This window comes from Pangasianodon hypophthalmus, chromosome 30 (assembly GCF_027358585.1).
Source record: "Pangasianodon hypophthalmus isolate fPanHyp1 chromosome 30, fPanHyp1.pri, whole genome shotgun sequence".
Classification (NCBI taxonomy): domain Eukaryota; kingdom Metazoa; phylum Chordata; class Actinopteri; order Siluriformes; family Pangasiidae; genus Pangasianodon; species Pangasianodon hypophthalmus.
In genome coordinates this window covers 12,354,256-12,366,755 of record NC_069739.1, presented here as the reverse complement: position 1 = coordinate 12,366,755, position 12,500 = coordinate 12,354,256, and the positions used below count along the sequence as shown (strand labels likewise).

At 39.7% G+C, this 12,500-nt stretch overlaps 1 protein-coding gene across 2 annotated transcripts in view; it reads right to left on the bottom strand.

Annotated features, from left to right (window-relative positions):
* Window positions 1-9,372, bottom strand: part of txlnba (taxilin beta a) — a 15,628-nt gene extending 6,256 nt beyond the window's left edge. Inside the window, exons 1-7 of one of the 2 annotated variants that reach the window (XM_034302038.2) lie at window positions 9,200-9,372; window positions 7,946-8,213; window positions 6,110-6,201; window positions 5,158-5,328; window positions 3,113-3,307; window positions 263-382; window positions 1-49 (exon numbers count right to left, since the gene is read on the bottom strand). The exon at window positions 1-49 is cut by the window's left edge and continues 26 nt beyond it. In XM_034302038.2, the coding sequence (XP_034157929.2) occupies window positions 1-49; window positions 263-382; window positions 3,113-3,307; window positions 5,158-5,328; window positions 6,110-6,201; window positions 7,946-8,210 (892 nt within the window). In that variant the 5' untranslated portion in view covers window positions 8,211-8,213; window positions 9,200-9,372. The remainder of the gene's footprint in view (window positions 50-262; window positions 383-3,112; window positions 3,308-5,157; window positions 5,329-6,109; window positions 6,202-7,945; window positions 8,214-9,199) is intronic. The other variant, XM_034302039.2, reaches the window with a different exon arrangement.
* Window positions 9,373-12,500: the final 3,128 nt, after the last annotated feature.

Below are 12,500 nucleotides of genomic sequence, written 5' to 3'. Positions count from 1 at the left end.
CCTTCATTGTGAAGCATTTCTTTGTTTTTTCAATTGCTTCTTTAAGCAACTAGCAACAAAGACAGCAAGATATTACCATGGGTCCACCAGACTCTCTGTGTTCTCCATGCATACACAATGCTAATTCTTTCATTCAGAATTAGCATCATAAATCAATTAGCAATCCTAGGACGTAAAAATGAATATAATTCACAATCACTTTTCATAGTCTTAGTGCTATTTCTGCTCAGAGAGCGGAGACAAAGGGTGTTGTGGAACTCACGTATTCCTTCTCCCTCTTATGCTTCTCCTCGGCTTCTTTCAGACGCAGGTTAGCTTCTTCCAGTTTGGCATCTGACAGCTGCTGCTGCAGGTTTTTCTGTTTGAATATCTTCTCTAAGCTCTGTTCGAGACATAGAGGAAATATCTACTATTAGAGCACAGGGAACTTCTTTTAGAGGTACACTATACTGCTAAAAGTATGTGCACCCCTGACCATCACACCCATATGTGCTTGTTGAACATCTCATTCCAGATTTATTCCCCTGTGTTTGCTGTTATAATAAGCTCCACTCTTCTGGGAAGCTTTCCACTAGATGTTGGAGCGTGGCTGTGGGGATTTGTGTTCATTCAGCTACAAGAGCATTAGTGAGGTCAGGCGCTGATGTTGGGTAAGGAGTCTCCAGTTCCAGTTTATCCCAAAGGTGTTCAGTGGGGTTGAGGTCAGGGCTCTGTGCAGGACACTCGAGTTCTTCCACTCCAACCTTCACACACCATGTCTTCATGGAGCTCGCTTTGTGCACAGGGGCATTGTCATGCTGGAACAGGTTTGAGTCTCTTAGTTCCAGTGAAGGGAAACTGTAAAGCTACAGCACACAGAGACGTTCTACACAACTGTGTGCTTCAGACTTTGTGGTAACAGTTTGGGGAAAAAACACATACGAGTGTGATGGTCAGGGGTGCACATACTTTTGGGCATATAGTATACATGTACAGCAATCCCAAATCCTCTGTTGTAGTCTGTTAGAATGAACTGATAGAATTTAAAACAGAAGATTTCCCAAAAGTTGGCCTTTGGCGTTGAATGTTGTACGATTTTTGGGATTCACTGTAAGTACAGTATGTAGTGTAGCTATATGAACTCATGTTAAATAAATTTAAATTATACTTATAATTTATTAAAATAAACAACATGCGTTATGCTAGTGTCTGAATTAATACAAACTTATAAAGCAGAATTCATTTTCAGTGTACTGTACATGTATTACCTCATTTATGTAAAGAAACCTAAGACATGCCACATTGCAGCTCCACATGGCTTTGCATTTATCTTCCATAAACAGTTGGGGGCAGTAAAGATTTCAGTATTCAGCACTGAGTGCTAATAAATCTGTACTAAATGCCTTGCACTGTCTATTTCTACCCATAATGCACAGGTCTGAGTGTGATAGAGTGAGTCTAGCCTGTCATTCCCCTGTGGGTTCTCATGCCATGCTACAATTTTCTATAAGATCACCAGAGTATCACCATTAAATAAAGCATGAACTGAGACCAAGTGAGGATGTGTTTCTGCGGATCGAAGGCAGATACCGAGTCTCTCACACGGCCCTTCACTGTACATGATCTTTTATTCAGGATTATTTGTAATGATGACACTGAATATTGCCCTCATATTATTTAGATGCCATCTGAATGTAAATGTGATTTAGGTTTTCAATTCTTCATAGACAATATAAATACTGCTCAGGCAGGTTTAAGACTGCTAAAGGTTAAACACATTTCTAGGAAGGGACTATCTTATCATCTTCTGGTTGCTGTTATGTCTTAGTTCATGTGATACCACAGCCATTAGGTGTGGTCCTTCTGTTAGTCCAGAGATAATACTGATTTTTTAAAACAGTGTTGCTCAGTTGTTTGTTTGAACTAATGCTATGGAAAGATTCTTATAAAGTGTGTGTAGCAGTTGCCATCTCAGATAGATTGTAAAAGCTTACAAAAAGCATGTACGGGATCTCGTTGTGGAAAGGTATCCATCAGGAGAGGAGTACAAAAGAATTTCCAAAACATGTTCCAAGATGTATCATGGAACACTGTGAAGGCCATCGTCACCACAGTGACATGACCAAGAACAGGACGTCCGTCCAAAACTGATGAAAGGACAAGAGGAAAACTTATCAGGGAGGTAAAGGAGGTAAAAGTACTGGTCACTCCCTGCATGTGACAACAATCTGTCGTATTCTTCACATGTCTGAGCGATGAGGCAGGGTAGAGAGATGGAAGCCTTTTCTTACGAAAAAAAACCCAAAACCATCTAAGCCCACATAAATCACCCCAAACCATGTGGCAAAGTGTGTTACGTTCTAATGACCAAGGTAGAACTTTGTAGGCATAATTCTAAAAGATAAGTTTGGTGCAAAAAGCAAGACTGCTTATCACCCAAAAAACACCATAGCCACGGTGAAGCATGGTGGTGGCAGCATCATGCTATGAGTCCAGATCTAAATCCTATCTAAACCCTGTGGAATGACTAGAAGACGGCTGTGTACAGGAGATCCCCTCGCTATCTGATAGATCTGGAGCAGTTTTGCAAGGAAGAGTGGAATAAAATGACCAGATGAAGATGTGCTAAGTTGGCAGACTGTTACCCAGAAACACTGAGTGCTGTAGTACAAGGGAAAAAGTGATTTAACAAAGTAGTAGGTAAGGGGTGTGCATACTTTTGCAACCAGATTATTGTTATTTTTTTCCCCTGAAACGTTTCTGTTTGTCACTTGAATGTTGTTGGTTGCTATTTCATGTTAAAGGTGGGAAAAGATCTGACTTGATTTACCTTGGTTTCATTTTTTACATCACAAAATACTGCCATTTTAATGGGCGTATATAAGACCAATATAAGCTCTTCATGAGAAATGACATAAATGTACATAAGCATTTATAAACGTTTTTCTAACAGATTTCACATGACAAATCTTTGTCAGTTTTGATGTCAGGTTGATGTACAACAACAACAATGACAAAACGCAATAAGTGTTCCTAAATATTAATTTACACCCCGGACCTCTCAAACACCAGTTTGCCTGCTGTAAAGGTTTAAGTGTGTGTGTGTGTGTGTGTGTGTGATCCCCTAACATACCTCCTCTCTCTTCTCATACTGCTGGATGATGGACGTGAGCTTGTTGGCCAGCTCGCTGTTCTCCTGGCACAGCTTGTTGTTGCGGTTGCTGTGGTGCTCAATCTGGGCCTGGATGTCCACTACTGTGTTCTGGAAACGACTGGTGATCTCCGCTCGCTTTCTCTCATCCTCCTGGCACTTCTGCAGCATGTCTTCCTGTGGTGTAGTACAGATAACTGCAGTGTTTAATGTCCACAGAAAGCACTGCTCAAGCTGGAGAAAACACATACTGCAACTTGTGCAGGATCAAACCCAAATTTATTATAGAACATTATGTACATTAATGGGGCTTTGGGAATATTTCTACTTTACTTGTGTATCATTTCAGATAAATGTGCCTAGAGATCCCAGATATTAACAATACAATATTAACATTTCTCTGCTGGTTCATTTATATTTCTGAAAATTCCAGTGATTTTTGCCTGTTGTTTCTCAGTTGTTCAGTTTGTTTTCCATTTAAAATAAAATAGTGTATTTAAAGGTGCATTGCAAAGTGACAAAATAGCGTCAGTTTTATATAATTGGTATGTGGCAGTATTTTTAATAACAAAAAGCTATTATTCTCACTCTCCTATTACGATGTAACATAAACGCAAGAAACGATTTAAAAATGAAAAATCATTTTAAAAAAGACTATTAAAAAAGGAATGTCATTTTTTTCAAGATATTATTCTATCCATGTGATAAATCCATATCTAATATACACAACAAAACTAATGGCAGCTTATATTTTTTTTTAATTCCTGTTTGAATAATGAAGAAATCTGTCACATTACAGAGCTGAGTGCAGGGTTGAGAATGATAACAGGGTTGAACTGTGACATGAACCTTATTTTGAATTTTTCTTCCATGATGGAGTCACTTTCGCTATTTTTGCTTTAACATTTGCTAATTCCTGTGTTTCCAGGCCTTAACGTTTACTTTTAGCTGAGTTTAGTGGTGTTGCTCTCGGTGTCCTGCTTAAGCCCATGCTGCTGAATTCTGTTTATTCTGATTCTGCTGGGTTTCAGGTTTGGTTCTCCTTCATCGAGCGTGTGTGTCCAGGCTACTGCTTTGTCGTTTCCTCTGTGTTTCTGTTTTCTTGTTTATTTTTGGGGGAATTCAGGTGGATCTTCTTTGGACCAGCCTGACTGTTTGCTCCCCGTTGTATCATATTATTAGTTTTTCCAGTTTGGGCCAACTGGTATTCCTCATTCTTTTCATAACTGATTTCTGCTGTGTCTGTTAGTAGGAGCAGAGGGGTCTGGGGTGAGGAGGCTGGTCTCCTGGTGCTGGGTGTCCCTCTCTGTCCTCCTCCTCACTGTGTGGTCATGTGGTTTAATCGTGTGATTCTGGACCATGTAGCTGGATAGCCCTCCTCTCTCAGTAAGCCCTAGCACTGCTCTCCTTTTCTTTAGTTTGGTTTCTGATCAGTTTCTTACAAATACATTCGAACCTGCGACATTTGTACATTGGCATTTTGTAACGTAGTGTACTCTCTGGGTGTGCAGTCAGCTACGCTCTTATCACAAAAACATTTTAAGTCCTTGTCACCTCGTGCCTCACTTATTCTCTCTCTCTCTCTCTCTCTCTCTCTCTCTCTCTCTCTGTGTGTGTGTGAAAGCAAGCTAAAAGAAAGTAGTAACTGTTAATACATAATTAATCAGAAAACTGATGTGAAAAATAATGAGGATTACTCAAACTGTCATCTGTAAGTGATTTATGTACAGAGTATTAACTCATGTAAAGTATTTATTTCTATTACTGACCTCAGATCAGCGGTGAAATAACAGGCCAATGACTACATGTTTGTTTAAATCAAACGGTTTAAAATTTTACATCTATTTAACTCCATTAAAGGACAAAGTGTTTTTTTTTAATGTTGAAACTCTAGTGACAAATCCGAGTAATAAACCTCTTCCCCCAGTAACACCCACTTGTGATGAGAACGTACTGAAACCGCGGGAAAGGTGGTGACCTTTTTCTTTTAGAGGACGTTTCAGCAGGGCTGGGCTGAGCGTGCTCACCTTCAGGGTCATGTTGTGCTTATGCAGCTCACGACACAGGCTCTCCAACTTGCTTCGTGCCAGGATACCCTGGCTGTGCTCTAACTGGAGCTGGTCCCTCTGTTTAACCAGGAGGCCTTGTTTCTTCTGCAGCAGCTTCAGCTCTACCTGCTCGTCCCTCTGCTCCTTCAGCTACACAAACACACACAGATTACGCCAGACATTTAACAAACTAACACAGCTGATACTTAACGTGCTCCTGTGTTCCTCAGTGGTTCATAGTTCATATCCAGGCATAACTTTCTGATCATCCAATTAAATGCTCTCTAGAACTCTATATGTCCCGCCCCAGAGGCGTGTCTTGCTCTACAGTAGTAGCTTGTTAACATGTTTGCTTGTCTGTGTGTCTTATTGCGCATTATTCCCTTTTCCAACCATAACCTAGTTCAGGAAAAAATGGCTTTATTTGTTTAGAAGAAAGTAGAATTTGTATGAGATCAGTTTCTCTCTGTCTGTGACTGTTCAGGATTTCCTGGAAGAGAACCAGATCCAATGTGGATTTTGGTGGATTGGGAATGACGTCGTGTCTTTCGGAGAATATATAAAGGAGATTGTTGGTGACAGTGGTGGCACGTTCGAGCTCATCGTGTCAGTCCTGTTAACTCACGACGCCCACTTTTGTATATTTCAGCTTTATGCTAGTTTTGTCTATTCTTTACTCCATGCTCATTGGGATTGTGCTAGCTCTTGTGCTCGATTTTCAGCTAGCTGTTAAACCTTGTACATTCAGGCTTTATAACTTGTGTGTATAAGCTCTATGTGCCCTCTGTAGGGAAAACTGTAGGGGAGAGTGCCATTACTTTTGGAAATCATGCCTTTTTCTCCTGTTGTTAGCTGGATGTTAGCTTGTTTTCAGAGATGAACAAAAGGAGTTATGGCTGGTGTATCTGCTGAATGGAAGGCAGATACTCACCAGCTCTGCATATTTCCTCAACACCATCTCCAGTTTCTCCTCCGGTGAGATGAGATTTTCTAGGCTTTGCAGCAGGAGCGAAGCTTCTTTACCTGCACAAACAAAACAAAGCAGTGAATAAATGGTGCAGGAGAGAAGGGAAACATGTTTTGGTGTGTATAAGTCAGAGTAAAATAACGTGGGCTTAATGGTGGGCTTCGTAATACTTCCTGCGTAGCCTCATCTGCATTTTCATTCATGATGATTTTCTGCTGCACTACATGCATGTTTTAATTGTAATGAATAAGTAAGTATGGTGAACATTCATGTGCAATAAAAATATTCATTTATTCATCTTCAGTAAGCGCTCCATCCTGGTCAGAGTCGCAGTGGATCCGGAGCCTTCACACACTCCCAGCATTCACACACTCACAGCATTCACACACTCATTCACACACTCATCCACACCTAGGGCAATTTAACACAGTCCATCCATCTACTGGTATGTTTCTGAGGAGACAGGAGAACCTGGAGGAACATGACATGTTTCTAAGTAGTGCATTTTTCCCTCCAAACACCAGTTTCATAATTATCAGCACCCTTAAAATGAATATTCTGTGCTGCCTGCTCTGGAGAGAGCAACAACGAATCTCTTCCTGTCTAACAAGGTTGGAGACTGATCATTGTCCACTCCTCCTTGCAGAACATTTTAAGCTCCTTCATACTTTCAGTTGTGTGTATGTGGATCGTCCTCTTTAATTCAGAGCTCAGGTTCAAATCCGGAGACTGAGATGGTCTTTGCGAAACAGTGCTTTTGTGTTTCTTTAATTTGTGTTGATTTGGAGGTAGGTATGTCTCATCATCTTGCTCAAAGCTCAATCTATGGACAAGTCTAAACCTCCCAAATTATATAAAAAACAAACCTATAGATGGTAAACACTAACTAGTTACCTAACACTTCATTAACATTAACATTAGCAATTCTAGCTAACAAAATCAAACAATCTACATTTAACACTAATACTAACTGCTGCTCCCCGTCTCCTCCCTTATATTCAACAACTCCAAATGTCTGAACGTTTTGGGCTAATTTCAGATCTTTTCATGTGGTTTTTGAGATGTAGTTGTAGGTAAAGTGACACTCACCAAATCCACTTAAAAATAATGCAGATACATGTTTAAGAGCTTCAGTTAATGTTCATATCAAACATCAGAATGTGGAGAAAGTGTGATCTCTGTGACTTTAACCGTGGCAGGGATGTTGGTGCCAGATGGGCTGGTTTGAGTTTTTCAGAAACTGCTGAGATTTTCTCCTGGGATTTTCACACACAATAATCTCTAGAGTTTATGCGAAAAACAAAAACCATCCTGTGAGTGGCGGTTCTGAGGAAGGAGAATGGGCAGACTGGTTCGAGCTGACAGGAAGTCAAACTTTTACTCTTTACAACTGTGAAAAGCATCTTAGAGCACACAACACATCGAACCATGAGGAGGATGGGCTACAACTGCAGAAGACCACCCCGAGTTCCACTGCTGTCGGCCAAGAACAGGAATCTGACGCTACAGTGGGCACAGGATCCACAAAAGTATTGTATTATAGTATTCATCTAAAGGAACTTAAAGAGATTTGCTGTTTTATATTCTCTCCTACTCAGTAGTTGGTTAAGTCTATTCATTTTTATAAGATAATATACAGTATACTTACACTGTACTGTATACTCCTGGTTACAGAAGCCCTGTATATAAAGTAAACTTAAAAACTTAAAATAAATTCTTACAAAGTCTTTCAAACAAAGATTCCTAAAATAAACTTTAACCATACAAGATAAAGCAAGAAAGATAAAGCATGTTCCTCACCAAGTCCTTTAAGGAGCATGCTGACTGGGCTGCTGCTGGCCCCTGTGGTAGCAGCCAAGTCCTTGGCCGTGGTCTCTTCATCCAGTTTCTCTTCATCATTCTCCAAGATGGAGATCTTCTCTTCCATCAGGCTACATGCAGAACCATATGTGTTGATGATGTCCTCCAACTGCCTGCTGAAGACTTCCATTGGGTCCACAGGTTTCTCCTCGAGACCACTGACCTGGTCGCTGGCATCAGCAGATGGCTGAGAACTGCTCTCCATTATCTGATAAAGATAATTTTAAAATAGTCCATGACAAATAAGTTCAGGTCAAAATGTTTTCTTAGCTCAGAGGCCTGGGAGAAAAGCGTTCTCAGTTTCTTGCTTGATGTCAGAACTGGAGCAGTCGAATGAATGAGATAGTAAAAGATAGAGTAAAAGGCATTTAACTGAAGCCAAGTGAGTGGGAAATAAAGCCAATTCTGAAATCTTTTACATTACATCTTGCACTTCTGTCCTGTAAAGGTTTCTGAAACACTCATTTGACAGTGTGGAAGACTTTATAAAGGCATGTAATAAGAGACACAATTCCATTTCAGTCGCAAAAAATATATATTTACATTCACATTTTTTGGCACAGCAATGTACAGTGGAACAAGATGTACAAGAAATGTACGAGAAAGCTAAAACGTTTAAAAGGACCCTGGTATTACAGCACTAAAGGACACTTCTTGTGCATATAAACTCCATTAAATTTGGAGAAATGGAAATGTTGTTTATCCTGTGGCTTTATTGCTTCTGGCCCGCTGCTGCTTATCACATTACAGACCCCTTCTCTTTCACCCGTCACCACTCAGCCACACGGCACATGGTCCAAACAGCCAGCTGTCTATTTATGGAGCTTCTAAATATGGAAAAAAAGAGATACCCTCAGTGCCTCTGACTCACTACTTTATCCTAACTGGCAGACCTAAATGGGAATTTATTGTTTAAATAAAAAATTTGAATAGAAGTAATGCAGTGTTAGTAATGCAGACTCAAGCAACATTAAATCCTGATCATGTTTGTTTTGGGTTTTAACTTCTTGTCTATACTGTGTGTGTCACGTACTGTCAATATACAGACAAAAGACACACTGTCATGCCTCAGTGAGAGCGAAAAAACAACCATCACAGCAACAATGCCCACTAAATCAGCTGCGTGTAGCTGTTTAATTAGTACAATCTGCACATTTTAAAGCTTTGCTCTGTAAAGTTTTAAACAATACTTACAAAATCTGTGGCTCTTCTGTCCAAAGAGGAAGAGAGGTTAATGGAGCAGTTTGTCCACACTCACCAGCGGAGAGAAAAAGGTGAGGAAATTCCAGAAGCACTGTGGTGCCTGAGACAACAGCTGTGACAGACGAGACCCTTAAAATAACCTCTCACTGGAACATGACTCCGGCCGCTGGAGAGAGCCGGCCTCCCCGGGAGAACTGGCCTGCTCAGGCTTTTCAGAAGAGCACATGAGGAGCTCGTCATTAAGTGTCCTTCCAAGTCTTACAAAGGGCTTTTTGGACATCTTAGAACATGGTTCCAAAGACATATGGGGTTTCGCTGAAGCCTAGAAATCTGTTTTATATCCATGAGTCATTAAAGTAAAAAGTGCACTAGAATGAGCAACTTCCTGAAGTTAGAGCTGTTAAAAGAATCAGGTTTAATACATAATTAATACATCGGATTAACACATATCCTTGTGAATTATGAATTTTCATTTTTTTCTAAATATCACTTACATTGAAAAGGAAACAGGTTGTCCATGTGTAGGAACACCACAAGTATAAAAGCTAAAACATTGTACCTGGAAAAAAAATCCTCCAGTGTGTATATAAACAATGACTTTTAACCTGCAGGTCTAAAATATTTAATGTTGATGACCAAAATGATAGAAAATATAAGTTTTTTGGACACTTTGGGACTGTTGCATGATGTAGCTGATTTACGAGGTAAAAAAAATACCAATAGTTTAGAGAGCAGCAGAAATCAGGATAATGATGTTCTCAAGTGATTTGGAGGTGATTTACATTTTATATTTTCCTCAAAACTGCCTTAAATTGACTGTCCATCAGTGTGGAAAGGGTTAATTCCTGAACAATGCTCTTTCAGATGATCTCTCTCTCTTTTTTATTTTAATTTTTTTTTAATCTCGGTCTTATCTTTAAGTGAAATGCAGCACAGTGGCCTTCAGATTGGGTTTCTGAGTTAGAAAAATCTAAGCAGTGAAAAATATAAGTTTTAGTAGCACAAGTCTTTGTCCTGCCTCGTGTTTTGTTTTCTCCATACTCTCCTAATTTGCGTCTTTTAGTAAAGACTCATCTTTATCTGTCTCTGCCTGCTGTATAACTGTAATCTGTCCATTCTGTTTGTAAGGCTTACAACAGGTGTGTGTGTGTGTGTGTGTGTGTGTGTGTGTGCGTGTGTGTGTGTGTGTGTGCGTTGTGGTAAATACTCCGAGGTGCTGGTGTTTTTATTCTCTTAAAGCTCTTTCCCACACGTGATAACGATTCTGACCAGTTTATCATATTCTTATTCTCAAGGTTCACTGAAATGGACTCAGCTGTGGTTATACGTCACAAATCTATATAATATAACCCTTAATAGTGAAGTGGAGGTCAAAGTTAATACGGCTTGCAGAATTATTTTACAAATAATAAAAAACTAAAAGATGTGATTGCAGGAGAATTCACACACACAGTACCACATGCAGTGAAATGTTTTTTACGACTGTCCTAAACACAGAATTTACATAAACCAGAATTTACTCGTATACAAGTAGATAAAGAAAATATAAAAATATAATATAAAGAATATAAAAGATAGGCAGAAAAAGTATGGACTATATGTGGAATAAAGTGCAGATATGTGCAAATACAGATACAGTACAAAACAACAAGAGTGCAAAAGGACAAAACAAACAAATATTGCACATATAAGGCAGATATAAGACGAATATTGCTCTAATGTTTGTGATCTGATGCTGTTGGAGGTGTGAAAGGACACACAGTGAGGGGTGAAGAGTAGAGGATGTGCTGAGCACTCACCCCTGTGGTACACCAGTGCTCAGGGTTCCAGACGGATGTAATTAGTGGAGTTTGGGGACTATCTTGTTGGGGATAGCTGTGTTGAACGCAGAACTGTAAACGATGAGTGATGGAGATGGCGTCCGCTGTTGACCTGTTCACCCTTTAGGCAGATTGATGCTCGTACAATATGTGGAGAAGATGATCTTAATACAGGCCATAACTGGTGTCTGTAAGTTGGTTGTGGACTTGAGGCATGAGGGGAACACAGCCTGATTCAGAGAGTGAGTAGAGAGGTTGGTTAGAAGTGACGTCTGTCAGCTGATCTGTGCAGGTTTGAGCTTCTGTCCCAGGACACCATCAAATAACAAAAACTACAACGGCTGCACGAGCAGAAATTACAATAGGGTTCATGCTCATTACTCTTAGTGTATTTTCTAAATCTCTGTGCTGCTGTAATATGTGATTTTTCCTTCTGGGATGTATAAAGTGATCTATCTATCTATCTATCTATCTATCCAGTTAGAAGTTTGATTATCTAGAAGAAAAAAATCTGATGTAAAAATGTATTATGAACAGAGTATTAGAGTTACTGAATGACTTTTGATGATGTAGACAAAGCCAGAGGCTGAAGACTCCTCCACATATGAGCTGGTCTAAGTTCTAGTCAGGGAGTGAAGCACTCATTGTCATTGTCCCTTCCCAGTAACAATAACAAAACTCCTGCTTTAAAAATCTGTGTAAGTATATATCACTTTATATACTGAAAACAGTGTCGATTTATGAAGAAGGATTTCTACTGTGAAAGTGATACAGCTGAATTACTCATCCTCTTCAGAATGTAAGATGGTCTGAAGGTATAAGGTGAGTCTCCTGAAGGACCTTACTACGCTTTATAGAGGAGTCCTGCTCTTTACCTTTCCAGCTAGTGAGTCTAAATACACTGTGTACCATGAATAACAATTTTGATTTAAAAGAAATCTGCTTAGGTCTGCAGGACCAGATGCATGATTAGAATCTAGAGCTCTAGATTGCAGCATTGCGTAAGTTTCTATGATGTGGTGCCAGATAACAATCATGGAGAGAACTGAGCAGGACGTACGAGGCCCATTAGAGGACTGTGTGTTTGGTGACATCTCCTGGGACGTACTGGGAATGACACGTGATTCTACAGACGCCAGGCTCTACCTCCATTAACTTCATTATCATTATCATTCATTATCATAATTTCCTACATTCTTTCTAAATTGATAGAACACATTTCTCCAAATTTAAGTTCAAGCCTCTCAAGCTCTCCGAGGCATCAATAAGTTACTAAAACTCATTATACATTTGAAATGATTTCACACATGGTGTACATAACAACACCCTAAACAGTGTGCATGACTTCAGAACAGTTACTCAGCCACCTAAAGCCTTTTATAAACTTCCAGAAGAGTTGTAACAGGTTTCACTCGAAACGTACGTGCCATTTTCCAAGCTCCAGGAACAAAACAAAAAGCTCACGCCATTTC